Source organism: Rattus norvegicus, chromosome 13 (assembly GCF_021556685.1).
Source record: "Rattus norvegicus strain SHRSP/BbbUtx chromosome 13, alternate assembly SHRSP_T2T, whole genome shotgun sequence".
In the NCBI taxonomy this organism is placed as follows: Eukaryota; Metazoa; Chordata; class Mammalia; order Rodentia; family Muridae; genus Rattus; species Rattus norvegicus.
In genome coordinates, this window is record NC_141546.1 from 44,160,413 (window position 1) to 44,183,068 (window position 22,656).

A 22,656-nucleotide genomic window follows, 5' to 3' on the forward strand; every position below is an offset into this window, starting at 1 on the left:
ATCCATTTCACTAGGTGTAAGTCTTTGTCAGAGGCAAGATGAGCATTCAATTTTGAAAGAATCTCAGGCACTTCTCATACCAATGTGTCTTTTAAATCAAAAGTCATGTCTTCTGCTCTGCCCAAGAATGCATATATTATTTTAAGGCATGTTTAGTTCCTTTCTTTATTGGTACATAAGGGGAATGACACAGAAGTAAAATAACAAATCAAAGAGGATACTTTAAGCTTCAGATCCAATATTTGAAATTAAGTCTAATTCAAAAGCATACATCTGTGTTCCCTAACATTCACCTATTCGCAAATGTAGTAAGCGATTATAATTTGATGCAAACTCTCCCTTTCTATGCAATTGAGTGCTCTGAAGTTCACACCTGTTAGCTGGGTTTTGGTCTCAAACCCTGTAGAGGGCTGCTCTCTCCTAAGTATAGTGGTCTGATTATTTGGAGCTTCTAGCTTTAGAGAACACTCATTTTAAGCTTCTTGAGGGAAAACCATTCCAATGCTCATCCATGCTGTTTCTGGGCTACATGGACAGGAAGGAGAGAAGGCTTGTTGTATTGTGCAGGGGCGGTGGAGGTGGGGCTGGGGAGGTGGCTCCAGGCACTTCTCATACCATGAGATCCTGCTTCTGCTGGCATCACTCTGTAGGGTTAGATTTTTTTGAAACCTACTTTAGAAAGGGTTTGGAAATGCTTCAACCTCCCTTCTAGTGAACAACCAAAGGTAGGGGAGAAAGATAGTTAATAGGACAAGGGAGATGAAGACCTGTTTAGAAGTTGTAATTTGGGGGCAATTCCAATCTTCAATGTTAGGATAGCAGCAGTCCAGTCTAGAACATCAAACATGAATCAGTAGCAGAAGTAGTCTCAGAAGAAATTGTGAGACTCTGCCAGATTGGCACAAGTTCACAGGAGTGGCAAGAAGATGCTGAAATACCATGACTTTTGGTATGTTTTGTTCTGTGAAATCACAACAAGAGAAGATCGGGGAAGACCAGCAAAGCGCTGCAAGGAGAACCAATGCAAGAGCACCCTTCCCTGTCTGTTGGGTTTACTTATATTCTTTCCAAACAGCATGAGTTCCCTCAAGTGTCTGCTTCAGCAAAATATCCTCTCACATGTCTGCTTCAGCAAAATATCCTCTCACATGCCTGCTTCAGCAAAACATCCTCTAATAAGACAGATTCCAGAAAAACACTGCGTTACACAACTGAGTCTCCAAAGAAACTAGAAATTTCTGCATCATCACCCCTTTAGATAGATCCCAATGTCTCATCATCTCTACTTAGTGCCCCACTAATTTCTATTCATTTGTGGTGGTGTTTTATTGACTTGCTCTGACCTCTGTATAAATATGATGAGTCGATCCTATGTGGCTCTGAGCCTTCGTTCAGGTGGTGCTTTCCTGAGCTGTAGCCCAAAGCTTAGTCCTCACCAACCTGCACCTTCCCAAGAGCAACCTGGGAAATGTCACTTCATAACTGTAGAAGGACTTGTGCTATTCAACATGGCCCCACACTTCTCTCACTCCATCTCCATATCCTTGGTGACAGTGCAGAGTGCTTAGGAGTGAAGTAACTGAAACTCGGGGGAGAGAAGAGAGACAGAGACAGAACAGGAGCTTAGAAGGCAGGAGCACCTGGCTTCTGTCCCTAGTACCAGAGAGAAAGAAAGGTAATTCAGATGCAAAGAATTCCTAGAGAGAGGAAACTTTTTTGTCTGCCTGTATGTCTGTCTGTCTTTCTGTTAGTTTTTAAGATATAGATAGCTGTGAATGATCACTTTGAAACCACAGTATGCTAAGACTTTATCTTTGAATCTGCAACCTTTGTAGCAAACTTTGGACATATAAATATCTACGTCATTAAACACTGTACTTCAAAGAGTTGATTCTCCTATTTAGTAAGACTGCAGCCTGAAAAATCAGTATCTATAATTTTTAATAATGAAGTGATTACAATTAACACAGAGCAGGCGCTTTGAGGCAGTGCTGAATGTGGTACTTGGCATCCAAGAAGACAGTGGGATAGGATGTCTTGATTCTTTGTGTCTTCTGTTTATTACACTAAATGGCATTGACAGGTTAGGCTAACACTATAAGAGCTCAGTTTATAAAATAGAATATAACACCTACTTTTAGTGCCTAGTCTTATTATATCTTGTTTTGCCACGATTAGTTTATATTCTTTGGAGCGTGCTCTTTTCTGAAGGGAAACAGAGGAGCAGTGGATGTGGGGAAAACAGAAGGAGGTACAGGGAGGAGCGGAGGGAGGGAAAGATAAAGTCAGAATGTACTGTATGATAAAAAGGGGAAAACAGGTATGATTTTACTTGAAATTATATAAGTATTATAGAGTGTTTGTAGCCATGCGTGGTAACATACATCTATAATCTCAAGGCTTGGGTGACTAAGGCAGGATAGCATACTTCAGAGTAGCCTAGTAGTATATTAAATCTAGGTTAGCCCTAGCTACATAGCACATCCAAACCTTTAAATAAAAGGAAAACAAAATCACCTTCCCAAATTTCAAAACAAATCTAGGAAATCAAACTCAATAATAGTGTAAGTATTGCGACCTGCTCATAGCTTCCTGCAAGCACATACAAGTTTCTAGGCAAGTTTATAAAAGAGTGAAAATACAGTTGTTTAAAAGATTTGCTCCATTTATGTTTAGTTCATATGTATGTATATGTATGTATGTGTTTCCTGCGTGTATGTCTGTGAATCACATGCAGTGCCCAAAGAGGCGAGATGAGGTATCTGGTTCCCTGAAACTGGAGTTATAGCCTGTTATATAGAGACTGTTACAGCAACCCTGTAGATGCTAAGAACTAAACCTAGCATCCTCCAAGTTCTCTGCAAGAAGACAAGTGTTCTTAGCTTTCAAGACATCTCTCCATCCCCTAAAATACACAAATTTAAAATTTCTATATGACAATTTCTTTCCAAACTCTCTGGTATCTGTCCTCACCGGCAATGTTATTTCACGATTATGGTGGCTATTATTAAAGCCCTAGTGCCAAAATGCAATGTGTATTGTTGGTTTTAAACCTGAAAGTGTGATCTGTAATCCACTTTCTATTTCATCTCAAATGTCTGCTTCATGCCCAAGAAGAAAAGGCCAGGCTATCACTTTGAATTTTAACCATGGAGTGAGAGCACATGAAGGTCATTCTCTATCCTATGAGACTTACATGTGCTTCTCATATCATTTCAATCCCCAAAGTTGGTTAATATGGGAAGGAATGTGGATACACATCCCAGCTGACAGGAAACCGACACATAAAATGGCGGGGCTGATGGCCGATGGTGGGCACCTCGGTCTTTGATTCTTTTTGTACAGATTTCATTACCAAATCTTAGCATCCTTTTCAGCTTGTTACACTGAGCAGGCCCAGCAATTTCAATTAACCTGGACCCCCAAGATCTCTCAGACACTGGATCACCAACCAAGTAGCATACACCAGCTGAAATGAGGCCCCCAACACATATTTAGCAGAGGATTCCCAGGTCTGGGTTCAATCAGAGAAGATGCACCTAACCCTCAAGAGACTGGAGACCCCAGAAAGTTTAGAGGTCTGGTAGGGTGAGGAAGGATGGGGACATCCTTGTAGAAACAAGGTTGGGGGCAGGGAGGAGGAACAATCAGAGGGTGGACCAGGAGGGAAATAAAATCTGGAGTGTAAAAAGAAATAAATAAAAAAGAAAATAAAAACAGAACAGAATAACTTCAAGCTAATTACATTTTCTTAAAGAATAATATATTTGGATATATTAAATTGATCATACCTTAGTATTCCTTAGTTCTGTGAATTTGTATTTAGGGCACTTTTATTTATGTTTGTTTGTTTGCTTGCTTGCTTGCTTGCTTGCTTGTTTGGGACAAGTTGTCAGAATGTAGCCCAGGCCATGGAATGCATACTCTGGAGCTTGTAGCTGTTCTCCTGCCTGGGTCTCTCATGTGTTACGCTAACAGAAATGAGACCCTACTTCTGGCTATTTTTTTTAATTTACAGAAGTGGAAAATGATTCTGAAAATGCTTATGAATTCTCATGCTGTGGTTGGTTTTACCTTAATATTACCTTATAAGAATAGGTTCCGTAGAGAACATCATTCTACTTATAATATTGTTTTCCCTACTTAGAAGATCCTAAATAAAAGGACCTTTGCCCTTTCCCCATGCATATTTCTGTGATAAAAGGTGTGTGTTAAGTCTTAGCACAGCTGAGTAAACAGTCACGTGAAGTGTTTGAGTTTCAGAGACAAGCCACATGGGCTTCAGTCCCCTTCTCCCTCTTCTGATTCCATGTGGACATTTAGGTATGACACCACCACAACTTCAGTAAGTCAGAAATCTTCTAAAATGCCAGGATAGATTGGTGGCACCTGGTGCACATGTACAAAAATAAAGAACTGCCAATCAACTCTTCATTTACCGTGTAGAGATAATGAGTCTATGCCTTAGGAAACTGAGGTCCAGTCAGGAGTGCAGAAAGTTCCAATCCAGGTTCTCAGAGTAGGTGTCAAAGAGGAAAAGAAAAGCATTCTGAGAGAGCCTATGTTGATCAACAATTTCCCTAATTCCTGTGAGGGTCAATGACTTTTCATCTTTGAGGAGAGAACCTGAGAGGTGAGCAAATTATGCGAGGTAGAGAAAGTAGTGGAGAGGAAGAAAATACAGGTGAGAAGGATGCAGTGGGGATGGATGAGAGCTTGTAGCAGTATAGTGACCAGAACAAACCCAATAGGTCTGAGCTTGTGTGGGACCTCAGTGATACTAGGCCATGTGTACAGCTGAATAAACCTTTCATGAGCAGATCTGATGCCTCTGGCCAACCAAGGATGAGAGTTATCTGAGAGTGGAGAGCTCGTTTCTCATGGAAGAGAACAAGTAAGGGAGACCTAATCTTGTAGGAATAACAGTTGTGTGGAAACATCTGTCAATTAAAAGCTGATGGCTTATTAGCAAAAGCCAGGAAGTAGTAAATAGAATTCCTGTAGAGAGATTGGGACTCTGGGAGATAGTCAGAGGCAGGAGATTTGCTACCTGGACTCTAAGGAGATGGACATATAAAGCTGGGAACAGGTAACCGGGCATGTGACAGAACTTACACTAGTTTAAATGGGCTAATTGAGCTATGCGCTATGGGAACAAGCCAGAGCTGAAGGCTCAGGCATTTATTACCAAATAATAAGCCTGCAAGTCATTATTCAGGAACTTGGGCACAGATGGAAAAGCCTAGGGTTACACAGTCTATATTTTTCTCCCTTGCATATGGCAAGGTATAGGAAGCAAAGAGGCACAGACATTAAAATAAAAGATTATGGGGAAGCCCCCACTTTGTACTTTTGTGGTGTCAGGTGAGAGACCCAGCTGTCCTACATTCTGAGAGGTTTTGGATTCCAGACAGCACTCACAGGCAGAAGACTTGAAGTGCTGCATTGACTATTCTGACAGACTGTCTCTGAAAGGTTAAGGTTGAGTGAAGGAAGAGAAACTGTCACATGGCTGGGGGAGGAGGAGGAGGAGGAAGAAGAAGAGGAAGAGGAGGAGGAGGAGGAAGGGAGGGATGACTGGGATTGAGACAAAGGGTTTTGTTAGTCTCAATTGAAATAGCAATTACTACCTGAGAACCATCCCGATGGAAAACAGATAATGACTCGTCTGTGCTCTATCCTCATCCATCACTGTCTCCCAAACATAGGGCTTGGTGCCATAGACACTTGTTTCACTATCATCGGAAAAGGATTATCTCATATACAAATTGACACAAGATTGCAACGCAAATATTTACATTTAGTACACATGCCTCCCCCTTCCATATCCTCTACCCATATGGGTATACATATGTATAATGTTTTCATTGCGGAACCATTCGAGTGTATGTTGCAGCCAACATCCCTCTCACCCTTCAGTGATTACATGCAGCAAGCATTCCTAAGTGGAAGAATATTCTCTAAGGTAGGCACAGAGAGTGAAGAATTGCAAAGCCTGTGAGAATGATGTTCTTCTACCTGCAGCTGATCTGTGGGCCAGGCTTCCGTGTCCCCATTCCCCTCCATAATAACTGCACAGCATTTGTAATATCTGAGTATAAGACCCACACTCTGAGAGCATCTACTTTCCAGCATTTGCTGACAGTATCTCTTTAATCTCTTCACTCTCTTTTTTATCTTTCAACAAGAAGTCTTTGACATTTTCGAAGAATTCAGGCCAATATTTTGGATCCTGACAAAGTTGTTTTGTTTTCTTTGTCCCTAAGCACCAACTGTAACATGAACAGCTGACAGCTTAAAGCTCTGTGATTGGATATGCCATCCATCACTTGTGTGTTCCAGAGCTTATGATTGGATTCAAATACATGCTGTCCCCCTTCCTCAGTATCCTAAAATACAGCCCAGAAAGACTATGTGGGGATGTCCCTGAGCATTATAAAATCCTCACTCAAACACCTTAGCTAGGCAAAACTCAATTGATATTTATGCATTTTCCTAGCTCCCTCTTAGCAACTGGCCAAGGAAGTCTTCTAAGGAACATTATATCATCTTGATTAGATCATAGCTCCTGCCGTGTTCTTGTCAGTCCCATTATGCTGAGGCATGTATCTGGCATTCCTCCTTCCAATTAACTCTAAATCTGACAAGCCAGGTCTCTAGGTGTGAGCATCTTTTATGAACTGTGGACTATACAAACGTAGCAGCAAGCCTTCCTCACTGCTATCCCTAGGTTCTCCCTCCTGCTTCGTAGTGATTTGCTTGCTGTTGGGATGGTGCCCCAGTGCATTCTTGTCACTATTGTCTCTCCTCCTTCCTGTATTTCCAGTGTCCGTACAAAAAGCCCCCTATTGTTCTCATTTGCATTCTGTGGCAAATGAGAGCTTACCAAAACTAACTTGGGGAGAAAAGAGTTTATCTCACCATGCAACTCTAGGCTATAATGCATCATTAATGGTCTTCAAGTCAGGAACTCAAGGCAGGAACCAGAAGACAGGAACTAATGTGAAAAAATTGACTCCCTTTCCCAGACGGTACCCCCTCATCTAGGTGGTGGGATTTCATGCCCACCTCCCCTCTGCCCCTGACCCATCCACTCCCCCTCTGTTTCTCTTCAGAAAAGGAAAGACCTCCCACGGATATCAACCAAACATGGCATATCAAGTTGCGGTAAGGCTAGGCACCTCCCTGTATTAAGGCTGGACACGGCAACTTATTATGTAGAAAAGAGTCCGCAAAGCAGACAGAAGTGTCAGAGATAGCCTCTGCTCACACTGCTGGGAGTCCTACAAAAAGACCAAGCTACACAACTGTAACAAATACGCAGCGAGTCTAGGTCAATCCCATGCAGACTCCATTTGTCTGTTCAGTTTGGGTGAGCTCTATGGGTCCAAGTTCATTGATTCTGTGAGTTTTCTTGTGGTATCCTTGATCCCTATAGTTTCTATGATCTCCCAACTCTTATTCTATCTAATAGGTCTTATAGCTGGGTGAGACCAATGAGAGTTTTCTCATCTGGTAGTAGGCACAGCATCTTCCAGTATTATGGAAGCTAGCCAGTATGGATGACATTTCCATGAATCCTTGACTGATTTTCCATGGTCTATGTGTGACTCAAATATTTGTCAAGTTCTCAAGAGCAACCAAGAACACAGACAAAAGTGTTTGGAGAAATTAAGGAAACTCTTTGGCCAACAACTCAAAATGAGGGGATCAATTGCTGGCACTGGGGGTTTTATTGCTAGCAAGTGGTATTTAGTTATGAGACTGTCTTTCCATTATAGGATAACACCATATAAACCACCTTTATCTATGTATATTTTTTAGTAAGTTTCCATGTTCATACCACCCAGAATGTACCAGATCTCTCTGAAGTTTTAAGTTTTAACTCTTCTTCATAGTCTGTGAAATAGGACCATAACTTTTCTAGGAACTTAAATATAAATCAGCTGTAAAGGACTTGCAAAGCATACATCAGGATTCAGTGCCCTGGGTTCAGTGCCCATTGTCTGCTTCTAGAAAAGGGGTGGAAAACGTACCTATGAAGATCATATCTCATTAACACTCTTTACTGTACAGCACTGGACTCTCTGTGTGACTGCAGAACAGGCTGAAATTGTACATCACAAGACTGCCTGGCATCACCAGAGAGAATTCCACCTGAAAAAAAGGATCCAAACTCAAATACTCAGGGACTTCAGGGGGAATCACTATCCCTGAACTCAAGCAGTATTACAGAGCAATAGTGATAAAAACTGCATGGTATTGGTACAGAGACAGACAGATAGACCAATGGAATAGAATTGAAGACCCAGAAATGAACCCACACACCTATGGTCACTTGATTTTTGACAAAGGAGCCAAAACCATCCAATGGAAAAAAGATAGCATTTTCAACAAATGGTGCTGGTTCAACTGGAGGTCAACATGTAGAAGAATGCAGATCGATCCATGCTTATCACCCTGTACAAAGCTTAAGTCCAAGTGGATCAAGGACCTCCACATCAAACCAGACACACTCAAACTAATAGAAGAAAAACTAGGGAAGCATCTGGAACACATGGGCACTGGAAAAAATTTCCTGAACAAAACACCAATGGCTTATGCTCTAAGATCAAGAATCGACAAATGGGATCTCATAAAACTGCAAAGCTTCTGTAAGGCAAAGGACACTGTGGTTAGGACAAAACGGCAACCAACAGATTGGGAAAAGATCTTTACCAATCCTACAACAGATAGAGGCCTTATATCCAAAATATACAAAGAACTCAAGAAGTTAGACTGCAGGGAGACAAATAACCCTATTAAAAAATGGGGTTCAGAGCTAAACAAACAATTCACAGCTAAGGAATGCCAAATGGCTGAGAAACACCTAAAGAAATGTTCAACATCTTTAGTCATAAGGGAAATGCAAATCAAAACAACTCTGAGATTTCACCTCACACCAGTGAGAATGGCTAAGATCAAAAACTCAGGTGACAGCAAATGCTGGCGAGGATGCGGAGAAAGAGGAACACTCCTCCATTGTTGGTGGGGTTGCACACTGGTACAACCATTCTAGAAATCAGTCTGGAGGTTCCTCAGAAAATTGGACATTGAACTGCCTGAGGATCCAGCTATACCTCTCTTGGGCAAATACCCAAAAGATGCCCCAACATATAAAAAAGACACGTGCTCCACTATGTTCATAGCAGCCTTATTTATAAGAGCCAGAAGCTGGAAAGAACCCAGATGCCCTTCAACAGAGGAATGGATACAGAAAATGTGGTACATCTATACAATGGAATATTACTCAGCTATCAAAAACAATGACTTTATGAAATTCGTGGGCAAATGTTTGGAACTGGAAAATATCATCCTGAGTGAGGTAACCCAATCACAGAAAAGCACACATGGTATGCACTCATTGATAAGTGGCTATTAGCCCAAATGCTTGAATTACCCTAGATGCCTAGAACACATGAAACTCAAGACGGATGATCAAAATGTGAATGCTTCACTCCTTCTTTAAAAGGGGAACAAGAATACCCTTGGCAGGGAAGAGAGAGGCAAAGATTAAAACAGAGACTGAAGGAACACCCATTCAGAGCCTGCCCCACATGTGGCCCATACATATACAGCCACCCAATTAGACAAGATGGATGAAGCAAAGAAGTGCAGACCGACAGGAGCCGGATGTAGATCGCTCCTGAGAGACACAGCCAGAATACAGCAAATACAGAGGCAAATGCCAGCAGCAAACCACTGAACTGAGAATAGGACCTTCGTTGAAGGAATCAGAGAAAGAACTGGAAGAGCTTGAAGGGGCTCGAGACCCAATATGTACAACAATGCCAAGCAACCAGAGCTTCCAGGGACTAAGCCACTACCTAAAGACTATACATGGACTGACCCTGGACTCTGACCTCATAGGTAGCAATGAATATCCTAGTAAGAGCACCAGTGGAAGGGGAAGCCCTGCCTGCTAAGACTGAACCCCCAGTGAACTAGACTGTTGGGGGGAGGGCGGCAATGGGGGGAGGGTTGGGAGGGGAACACCCATAAGGAAGGGGACGGGGGAGGGGGATGTTTGCCCGGAAACCGAGAAAGGGAATAACATTCAAAATGTATATAAGAAATACTCAAGTTAATAAAAAAAAATACAGTTTCTACTGAATTCAAACCACTTTTGTGTCTTTGAAAAGGCTAACTATAAAGGCAAGCTATCCTGCATGAGGACCTTCTATACATAAACAGGGAGAGGTAGGGGAAACCCCTTTCCATCTTCCCTCCAGTTAAGTCCAGTTTGCAGTGGTACAATCACCAATTACATACATTTCTTATGGGAAGGAATATGCCTAAGGAATCATGTGGGGATTGCATTTACAGTTTTGATCCCATGTAATTGAAAATAAATGTGTTTCCTAGGTACAAGCTTAATCCAATAGTTGCTTTATCGTGAAATTAATCCTGGTATTAGAAAGTAGAAAACAGTTCTTACTCTGCAGGGAAATACTGTGGAGAGAAAATGGTTCTTAGAAAATAAACAGGAAAAAATATGTAGGGAAGGAAACAGTTGGGAAGCAATGATCATAGGCTTCAAGAGGGCTCTTTTGATAAAGATGATTAATTAGATTGATGACCTGTAAACACTTTGACCATAGCTTACTTTAAGAGTGCCTTTTTGTTTTACAACTGAATATAAATATCAGAAATAAAAGTTATATGAAATAATTATCATTTAAGTACATGACACATTTTCTATGCTATAGCCTGTCTTTTTTGTTTAATTGCCAGTTTTGATACATTAAATCAGGGAACAAGAAGGCATGGTTAAGTGTAGACTAACAAGGCTGATAAGGTTTGAACCTTGGCTCCATTCCTTATGATCATGCTATGATGTTGATGAGTACATACTATGCATGTCCTTTTGGACTGGGTTGCCTCACTCAGGATACTGTTCTCAAGATCCACACAACTGCCTGCAGAATTGATGATGTTTTTGTTTTTAATGGCTGAATAGCATTGTGTGGTGTAGATGTACCTCATTTTCTTTATCCATTCTTCAGTTGAGGGACATCTAGGTTGTTCCAGTTTCTGGCTATTCTGAATAAAGCTGCTATGAACATAGTTGAGCAAGTGTCTTTGTGAGATGGTCGAGCATCTTTTGGGTATATGCCCAGGAATGGAATAGCTGGGTCTTGGGATAAAACTTCCCGGTTTTCTGAGAAACTGATAAATTGATTTCCAAAGTGGCTGTACAAGTTTGCACGCCCGTCAGCAATAGAGGAGTATTTCCCTTGCTCTGATCTCAATAAATTGTGCTATCTCTTGAGTTTTTTATCATAGCCATTCTGATGGGTACACGATGGAACCTCAGAGTTGTTTTGATTTTTATTTCCCTGATAACTATGAGCTTTGAACATTTCTTTTTTATTGACTATTTTCTTTATTTACATTTCAAATGTTATCCTCCTTCACAATTTCCCCTCCACAAACTCCTTCTCTCATACCCCATAACCCTTGCCTCTATGAGAGTGCTCCCCAACCCACCTGTCCAATTTCACCTCAGTGCCCTAGCATTGCTAACACTGGGTCATTGAGCCTCCACAGGACCGAGGGCCTCCCATCCCATTGATGCCAGATAAGGTCATCCTTTACTACATATGCAGCTGGAGCCATGGGTCCCTCCATGTGTACTCTTTGGTTGGTGGTTTAGTTCCTGGGAGCTTTGGGGGATATGGTTGATTGATATTGTTGTTCTTCCTATGGGCTTCCAAAACCCTTCAGCTCCTTCAGTCCTTCTCCTAACTCCTCCATTGGGGTCCCCATGATCAGTTTAATGGTTGGCTGCTAGCATCCACGTCTATATTGGTCCTACTCTGGGACCAACTTCTCAGGGGACAGTTATACCAGACTCCTGTAAACAAGCAACTCTTGGCATCAGAAATAGTGTCTGGGTTTGGTATCTGAAGAGGGTATGAGTCCCCAGGTGGAGCAGTCTCTGGGTGGGCTTTCCTTCAGTCTCTGCTCTACTCTTTGTCCCTACATTCTTTTTGACAGGAGCAATTCTGGGTTAATATTTTTGAGATTACTGGGTAACCCCATCCCTCAACCTAGGGGTCATGCCTATCCACTAACTATGGTCTCTACAGGTTCTATCTTCCCTTTGTTAGGTATTTTGGCTAATGTCATCCATGTTGGGTCCTAGGAACCTCTTGGGTCTCTGACATCTGGAACTTTCTAGTGGCCATCCCCAGTTCCCAATCCCCCACTGCTATGCACCACCATTCAAATTCCTGACCCTCTGTACTTCTCCCAAGTCTCCTCCCACATCTGATCCTGGCCCTCTTTGCTTCTCCCTCTTCTCTCCCACCCAGATCTATCCCTCTCTCTACCTCCTAAGATTATATTCTTCCTCCTGAGCAGGACTGGAGCATCCACATTTTGGTCTTCCTTCTTGGGTTTCTTATGGTCTGTGGGTTGTATCGTGAGTATTCTGAGGTTTTTTTGTTTGGTTGGGTATTTTTTTTTGGTTAATATCCACTTATCAGTGAGTATATACCATGTTTGTTCTTTTGTAACTGAGTTACCTCACTCAGTATGATATTTTCTAGTTCCATCCATTTGCCTGTGAATTCCATGATGTTGTAAATGTACATTTTCTATATCCATTCCTCTATTAAGGAACCTCTGGGCTGTTTCCAGCCTCTGGGTATCATAAATAAGGCTATTATGGACACAGTGAGACATGTGTCCTTGTTATATGTTGGAGTATCTTTTGGGTATATACTCAGGAATGGTATAGCTGGGTCCTCAGGTAGTACTATGTCCAGTTTTCTGAGTAACTGCCAGACTGATTTCCAGAGTTGCTGTACCAGCTTGCAACTGCACCAACAAAGGAGGGGTATTCCTCTTTCTCTACATCCTTGCCAGCATCTGAGTTTTGATCTTAGCTATTCTGACTGGTGTGGGGTGGAATCTCAGGGTTATTTTGATTTGCATTTCCCTGATGACTAAGAATGTTGAACATTTCTTTAGTTGACTCTCAGCCATTGAGATTCCTCAGTTGAAAATTATTTGTTTAGCTCTGTACCCCATTTTTAAATAGGGTTATTTGGTTTTCTGAAGTCTACCTTCTTGAGTTCTTTGTATATTTTGCATATTAGCCCTCTATCAGATGTAGGGTTGTTAAAGAATCATTCCCAATCTGTGGGTTGCTATTTTGTTCTATTGACAGTGTCTTTTGCCTTACAGAAGCTTTTCAGTTTTATGAAGTCCCATTTGTCAATTGTTGATCTTAGAGCAACATTTCTCTAAGTGCTTCTCAACTATTCATGATTCCTCTCTTAAGAATTCTGTTTAGTTCTGTACCCTATTTTTAAGTGAGTTATTCTAAAACCATTCTGGTGTCACTATTGAACATCCCTGAAGAAAAGGAAGGGCAGGGAGGATGAATCATAGATGTGGACATTGGGGAGGGAAGAGTAGAGTTATCACATATGCTCTCCTGACCTGCTAGTGACAAACCCAGTCATTTCTTGGGTCACATATTTCCACAACGAAAGCTGAGGTATGTAGTCTAGTCCTTTTACTGGGGGGAAAGAAATGACAGGATAGATTTCAGTTCATAATACAAGACTGTGCCCAAAAGTTCAGTTCTGTGATTAAAAACCCTTTAGCACACTGAGCTCAATGAGCTCTGAATGCATTTAGGGGATGTCCTGTTTTTCTTTTCTTTCTTGACATCTATTAACTCTGTGGGACACAAGGCACTTTGAAAGGGACCATTGATGGGAATCCATCGAATCTCACAATGCAAGCAACCTTATTATACTGAGAATAGTAAGAGATGTAACTTAGCTTTTTAAAATTGTAACTTATAACAGATACAAGGTGACATATAACCAAGTACAGTTAAATCTTCCATGAATGAATCTTCCCAGTGCCCTGGAAGAACATCCCAGCTCCCTTGTGTGACTGAAACCTCCCTTTCTCCACAAGAGTAAAACAAATCCTAATTTCTAGATAATCTTTTCATAATCTATACATATAAAAAGTGTAGATTACATTACAAGTAGTTGTAATCCGGGATGAGAGTTTCTAGGTTCTTGATATCCTCTTCAGGGAATTGAAGTAAGCACTCACTAATTACAAAGTTGACACGAAAGTTTACAAGAAAGCAACGTGAAGGTTCTATGCAGTCAAGACAATATTCCCTGTGGTTGGAGATACTCAAGGATCACCGTAACCAATTATTGTTGCAAAGGGGTGACATGAGAATGCTTTGCTTCGCTTTGACTAATATATCAAGTTATATAACCTTGTCCTCTAATTCACATGCTCCTCACAATGCATCTGACTTTAATAATATCCACATCCAATTATTCATAATTGTAAGATGAACAATAAGGGATTCTCTGTACAGATCCACTTAGAGGACACAGTTTGCCTTATTGCCCATGCATCCAAAACCATTCTGTGCCAGATCAGCGCTCCTACCTTTCAACCCATACACAACCAGCGTTCCAGTCAGTACTATCAATCATCAGTGGTTATTAAGGAAGAGAAATGTATTCCATTGTTCAGAGTGCAGTGTGCATGCAACCTGATGTAAGTGAGAGTCCTATTTTGCTAGCAGATTTCTGGGTGCACTGTTTGTAGAAAGGGTATATGCATAGCCCAAGCCAAGTGGAGTTCCAGGTTTCTAAATTACCTACTATGCTTGCCTGCCTATAGTTAGTCTTCTGTTTTGGATAGATCTTTAAATCTCTTTTAGTATAGCTTCCCCTCCTATTTTGCTCTTTGTTTCTTTTTTTTTCTTATTTCTCCCTTCTTGGTAATTTAGTAGGTGAGGAAAATAAACCACCTATCCTATAAACTATTTCTAGTCTGTCTTTTGGGAGTCATATTTCCATGGTAAGGTTAAGCGTGTTCCTCTCTCTCTGAATTCCCTGTAACTTGGGAGTTGCAAAGCCTCCATCAGTCTTTGATGAACATTCTTTTCTTTTTTTTTCTCATCTTTATTAAATTGGGTATTTCTTATTTGCATTTCATATGTTATTTCCTTTCCTGGTTTCCATGCCAACATCCCCCAACCCCTCCCCCTCCCATTCTATATGAGTGTTCCCCTCCCAAACCTCCCCCCATTACTCCCCTCCCCCATTCTTTACAGAAGTTATAATACATCAAGAAACATATGTCCAGGGGTCCCACTGGTGGTTGCTGCTGCTGCTGTTTTGTTTTCCTTTGTTTTGTTTTTTGACAACAGGCATTGGTGTATCATGTCTACACCCTTTAATCAAGAAACCTAAAATGACACCATTCCCATTCCATCATCAGACCTCATCCTTTATGGAATCATCCAGGAGGAGAATGTTTGCTGCAACTGCTATTACTCACCCACTGGCCCATTTTGTGCAGATAATTCAGGAAAATGCTTTGCTTGGCTGCTTTACCACAAAGGTCTCTTTCACAGCCTTATGGGATCAGATTTAAATAAATCTTGTGCTTTGCACTTGTGCTATTTGTCATCAACCTAAACTTTGATTCTGGTGGTATTTTCAAATGTGTTCTGTAAACATTTAAATAGGTGTGACCTAGCAGGGTATTCAGGCTTTTCTGGACATATTTTTTTTCTGTTAGATTTTTAATCAGCTATTACTCTAAAAATGATTGCCTTTTTTGTTGGAAATAACCTTCAGCATCATGTTAAGAGAGCTAGGGATCTGGAGACACATGCATCAGCATATCATTCTTTCTAAGCTGCTTCAGGAGACAGGACTTCGAGATGTTGTTCATCATTTCCTTTACTTTGAGGATGAAATATAAAGGTGCCTCATGGTGGTGTTTATCACTTACATGTGGAACCACAGAGGGTCACTCGTACTCTTTCTAATATCTGTATCTCCCTTTTTCCATGATATAAATCAAGTGACCAGGGAGAACGGGTGACTATAATCATAGCACATATGACATTTAGATTCTTCATTCCATATTCACTGGGGAAAATCTCATGACAATAATACCAATGTGATCAACAATATAGATACTTCAAGTTTTGAGCAGAATTTAAACATGCTGTATTTATTCTTCTGCATTGGTATTGTATACGTATTTTCAGAGCACTCAGCTGTTACAGATTTCCACATATAAGGTTGGCTCATTTCATATGTGTACATTATTGGTTTCTAGCCACTTGGACGCACTAAGTTTAGTTGCCAATAGATCCTGAAGGACATACTCATGGTGGCAATTTAGCCCGAGTACTTGTATATTACTAACAGTTCATCTTCAGTCTTTGTAATTGAAAGTCAGCCTCACTGTGTAATATACCCTCAGATCCTTTTGAATGTGAATCTTTATTATATTTCTATGCTTTTCTAACATAAAGTTTCCCCGCCACAATATGGGAAAGTGATTTTTGTTTTCTCTATAAGCCATCTGGCACCTTTTCCTAGATATTTAGTTTTTTTTCTCCCTCCTATTCAAAGCTAAATAATTATGCCAGAATATGTTTCCATATTGACAACTACAACTATGGTGTACTCTTTTTCAATGGGCAGTTTCAAATCTCTTTTGTTTTGATTGTTACGTTTCCTTAAAGGGTTTTTTTTTTTCCTCAATCATTGAAGTCTATACTTCTGCTTTGGTTTCTTGTGAAGTCTTATTATATTTGTGATGTTTGGTTTGTCTTATTTCTCTGTTCATCAGCTTTTCTCAAATCCTCCCAGTGTCTTATCAGTGCTTACTTTTAGCATTTTTTATGTCTATAAAGACATGATTTGTTACACTTCTTAATCTTGAGTTTCTTTCACATTTCTGAAAATGACTTTTCCTTTTATTTTGAATTGTTCACAGAAGCCAGTTACTTGGTGTCTGAGTTCCTATAATTCTTATTTATGTTAACATCTTTTTGTTCCTGTGTCATTTCTTAGCTAGCTTGGTTCCTATTGAAAGTACGCTTTCCGTCTGTGTTCCCCTGTATCTCTGCTTCACCGTGTTACCTGTAGGATTCCATTCATCGTTCTCATGTGGAATTTGAATTCCGCTACTTTCTTTGTTTCTTGCTCTGTAAAATTACTTGTGTGAACTTTTGGAAAGGGCTCTCCAAAACTAACTCTGCTACCCTGAGATTTCCTACTTCCCCTTTCCCCTCCAGCTGCTCCAGACAGACCCTCCGGATCCTTTGAAGTGATTCTTCTTCCTAGTTTTCTCAGTTTGATGATCTAACAACCTATTTGTCTTCAGTGGTGTGATGAAGGGTTGTAGAGCATTCTGGAAGGATAGGAGCTTTGAAGTAGCAATACAAAGAGTTAAAGAAGCAGGAAGCAGGGACTCGCTGGGCCCTCCTGTGGCCTCTTTGTGCTCCTATCCTTTTGAGCAGACCCTCTGTGTCTCAGTTTCGTTGTCTGCTTGTGGCCATCACTCTGACCCCATGTCCAGTTTTTCTGTTCTGCTTTCTCTTGCCTAGGCCTCACATATCACAGGTACCCTGAATATGCCACACTGTCCCTCACTGGCTCACTATCTAGGCTTGTGGAGAGGAGTCAGTATGCTCCTTTGCTTTTGACTTCCCTGTTCAGTTGTCTTTGATGTGCAAAACCCTTTTCATGTAAGTTACTAACTCTTTGGAATCTCATGAAAGGCATAAGAAAAATACTTTAGGCCCAGATTTTTCTTAACCTTTGAAGCAGGGCTTAATTTCCTTTTAAAACTCTCTACAAAGCGTTTCAATATTTTGTTATGTACTTTTTGCTACATTTGTCTGAATAAGAAGGTGAAGTTCAGGAACATGCATCCACTGACCTTATGAAAGCCAGACATCTGAGGGAGCATCCCTCTGATGATCATCAGATAGACTTTAACCCAGTGACTACAGTGGCTTTCCCATATCTGACTGGAGAGCTGAATTCATGCTCATCTTCAAGCAAGAAGTCAGCAGAGTGATATAAATTCACAAATGCCTGGTCCAATAATAGATTTTGTGAAACCATAATCTTTAATATTTCAGTGATATCAAATAAAGCCTTCTATCTGAATTTATTTTGGATGATTTAGATTATCTGTTATCTGTTCTATGAGTTCATTAAATGCATTTGTTGATAAGTTTGAACGAGTTAACGATGGCTTCCATCAAGATTGTTTGAGACATATAAGAGTAAGAGTAACGGGAATATTCTTGTTGGATATACAGAACTTTGGGGAAAACCGTATTAGGCAAAATGAACACTATTCAAGGTTTATCATTTGTTTACTAATGAAAGTTTATAAAACCCATTCTGGTTGCCCAAGATAAACAACCATCCTACAGAACAGACACTTATTTCAATCTGCCACATCAGATACAGTACCAAAATATGAAGACATGGGCCTTCCAGATAACCCATGGGAAAAAAAAAAACACATACACACATATTCAGCACATACCCAGTACATATTCAGCTGGCCTTGAGACGATGAGTCTAAAGGAGTGAGTGGAAGTTGTCAGATGGGATATTTTCCTTTGAGATGAGGGTAAGAATTAAAGCCAGGTAAGAAAGCTTGTTGCTACAGTGAACAAAATGTATGAAGATACAAGGTGGCAAGGAAGGCTTGAACTTTAGGAAATTATGCTTTACAAAGATATTAAGCTAAAAAGCCAATTCTTGTGAAGCATTCATAACCTAGAGGGGATGTGGTTATGCTGGTTACAAGCTACCTAGAAAATAGCCTTCAGTTGTGTGCCTTAATCTTTTCAAGAAAATTAGTCCTAAATTGACTCTGACTTTGCTGTCTGTACAACATTTTTCCATATTTAAGAAATGAATCCTTTGTCCTTGTACAAATAATATACATATTGTCTGATTGAGATGTTTGTTTGGGGAGTTTTGGGCCAATGAAGAAACCATTAAAACCTAGAACAGTCATTCTCAACCTTTGGATCTCCACACCTTTGGAAGTCAAACAACCCTTTCACAGGGGTTGCTTAAGACCATCTGCATATCATGCTTCATTATATTATAATTTATAACAGTACCAAGATTACAGGTATGAGAGAGTAACAAAAATAATTTTATGATCTGAGTCACCACAACTTGAAGAACTGTATTAAGGGGTCACAGCATTAGAAAGGATGAAAACCATTGGATTAGAGATTTCGTCAAATACTACTACTACTACTACTACTACTACTACTACTACTACTACTACTTACTACTTTCTACTACTACTTACTACTATTACTACTACTACTACTTTCTACTACTACTACTACTACTACTTACTACTACTACTACTTACTACTACTACTTTCTACTACTACTCTACTACTTACTACTACTACTACTTTCTACTACTACTACTAACTACTACTACTACTACTACTTACTTCTTCTTCTTCTTCTTCTTCTTCTTCTTCTTCTTCTTCTCTTTCTTAACTTGCTACATTAGGGTGAAATCATTGTTATTGGAATGTCTTGTAATAGCTACCAGAGAAGAGGAAGTCATTAAAAATGTGACCACTAAGTTTTGATAAATAACAAATAGAAAAAGATGAGAGGAAACAATAATCTCACACTTATTAATATCAACATAATTTTCATAAAAAAGAGCTTCATAAGAGTTTCCTCTTTCATGAGAAGACTCTAAGAAGAGTTTGAATTGTTTATATAAATTCGAATCATCCATGAGTTCCTCTTCAATTGTGTCTATGCATAAGGAATTGACAAGGGAATTAGCTGAAATGTTTGAATTCAATATATCTAAATTATCTGAACAGAAAGTTAAACCAAAGAGGATAATGTAAAGCCATGTTAAACAAATGTGCACACTGTGAGATTTGATGGATGAAACCCTACAAGTCTCATCAAACCACAGGCTCTCACTATCCACTTGATCTTGTGCTTTTAGATGAAGGAAAGTATGCCATGTGTTATTGTACTACTACAGATTTTAGCTTTCAAGATGTTTCAGACTTCGTATTTTCAGAGTAGGGACACCAACCCCTAAAGTCTATGCAAATATTCTGAAGTCTGAAAAATGTTCAAATCAGATTAGTGCTGACCTGAAGCACTGTAGATGCATTTGATTTGTGTGTCTGTTTTATCTTCCCTTTTATCTCATGGCTTAGACTAAGCAGATACATGGATTCAGGTACATAGTCAATTATTTCAAACAGTGATTGATTACTTTATAAAACCAATGCAGCAGAGCACTAATCTAGAACGTCTACCAGGGTTCTATTATTTTCCTTTATTGACCAATCAGTTAAGTTTTTATTCCTCCTCAATGAGTGCATGAGTTTAAATTACATGGTAAACTAGAAATAAATTATTGGAAAGCATTAGCATGGGATTTGTCTGCATATACTTGATTAATTGTTTCTTCTTGATCATCTGGATACAATGTAATACAATTAAATATAAAATTTAAAATATTGACAGATTATTTGAGTGTGAAATCATGTGGATAACAAAGGTGTTTCAATTACCTAAGCTTTAGAAGAAAATGTGTGAATCTCCCTGCCCCCATAGTTCAGTGTAATCCAACACTGTCATTGAGTTAACCAAGATTCAGTAAACAAGTTTTAGGTTTAGTATGATACCTGAAATGGCCAAAGGAAGAAGAATAATTAAAATGACATCTCAGACATAGAAATGGCTATTTGGTGAACACAATTCAAATCCTTTTTTTCTTCAAATCTATAAACCTTCTTGGATTTTTCAGAGCCTTGTATTGCATGTTGTGAATGTATTGGTGGTATTTATTAGAAAACTGCATTACATAGTTTGTTCCAGGTTTTCACTAGATTAAAAGAGAAGCAGAAGCTGATGTTCATCATGTCCTAATGATTTAAAAAAAGAAAGAAAGAAAAAGAAGAAACAGGGTAATAAAAAAAAATGTCAGTACAAAGATGTAGCATATGCACATATGTGTTTAGAATTAAATCCATCGACAGACCCATGAACATAAGTGAAATTTTCTCAAAAAGCAAGAGAAGAATTTATCATCAGTAGAGCTCTTCTTGTTGAGGGAGTAAACCTGGATTAAGTTTTCTGGGGAAGGTGAAGAAGAAGGTTTGAAGGAGATTTGAAAGAAGGCCGTTCCCCAGAGGAGCAGGAAGCACTTCTGTGGGTAGACCAGTTGTATGAGATGAGGCAAATAGATGTATCTGGCTCCAGCGTTATTACACGGCCCAAAACTATGGGATGACATATGGTCCCAGGTGAAGATGTTTTTCAATAAATCTTTGGAGTTTGCATTTATGTATTCATTTTGAGGGAGTTTGACAAGCTTACGGTGATTCATCCCCTTGCGTCAGAGAGCTCCCAAATAAAAAGATTCTACTTCATCCATATTAATTTAATAATTTTATTCTTATGTGTAGCTGTTTGTCCTGGGAATTTTGAAAATAATTTTCACATGTTAATATTCTGTGTGATTATCTCTGTTGAGAAACCGAAGTCATGTTATTTCGTTTAAAGATGAAAATATATTGGTTGTCAGATGAAATGAAAATGGCAGGCAAACCACCTTGCGTCACATAATCATTTTCTCCTAACCACAAGCTGAAACATTTGCAGGCGTAGCCACAACCTCATTGCTGTTAACTACAGTTTCCTCTCTGTTCTGTGCCTGCATGTGCACATATAACTGTATAATTTATCACTCACTGTGTGTCCTTGTCTGCCTGCTCTTGACTTTTGTAGTCATGTGACCCCCATGCAACACAGAGAAGAACTCGGCATCTGCTGAGGCCCTCGCTGAACTCAAGAACTTGTGGGGAAGACTCGCAGGTGCGGCCCTGTCTGCTCAATGAAAACTGTTTCCAGTTCCAGTACAATCTGACAGGTAGAGTTAAACCCAACTATGACTGCTTTCCCTGAATATTGACTTAACTTGGTGTGTGCATCCTCTTCTGTCACTGGGGAGGGACATGGAACACTGAGAGTTTAGTTCTAGTTGACTTTCATGGAAACAAGCATTTATTTATAGCTTGTGGATACTTCAAAGCCACCCATAATTTCTAAATAACAGCATGGCTTCAAACAATGCTACAGTAAAATTTGATTATCTTCATGCCTTTCATTATTTTAGTATACTACTCAAGTCTACAATATATTTTCCCCATAGGTATTTTTTTTAATGAGAGTCCTGACCAGTTATGGATACTAGAGAGATAGAAAAGGAGTAAGAATAGCATTAGATGAATTGTTTAGCCCTATGTTTGTCTGAGCATACAGGACAATGCCCAAACCAAGAGAGTTGCTATTACACTTACCTACTACCTCCCACTGCCCCACCAGGGGATATGCAAAACTGTCACCAAATGCAGGACCATGATAGGTCTTGGCATTGGAGTCAATACTTAGGAACACACCACAATATGCCTATGCAAGCATGCTAAAACCTCTGTTTCCTGCACATGGGAGCGACTGAGAATGCTCGTGATACAAGTGTCTAGTTCTTTCATGGATGAATGACAGCATAGTAGATTCATGCTTTTTCTTTGGGTCTATGCTTTTTATACCAATTCTGCAGAAATACAACAAAAATATTGCTGTATTGAGAAAGCATATATTGAGGACTAAATTTTCTTTAACCATACATTAATTTGTTACAAATATAGAAATATTTTTGAAGATGTTTTTATTAACATAGTCAAGGATCTGTGACATCCACACCTATAAGGCGAGTTTT

At 39.7% G+C, this 22,656-nt stretch overlaps 1 protein-coding gene across 1 annotated transcript in view; it reads left to right on the forward strand.

Annotated features, from left to right (window-relative positions):
* Nucleotides 1–22,656, forward strand: part of Thsd7b (thrombospondin type 1 domain containing 7B) — a 902,908-nt gene that overhangs the window by 833,969 nt on the left and 46,283 nt on the right. Inside the window, 1 exon segment of the mRNA NM_001191669.2 lies at nucleotides 21,666–21,807. Coding sequence (NP_001178598.1) covers nucleotides 21,666–21,807 — 142 coding nt within the window.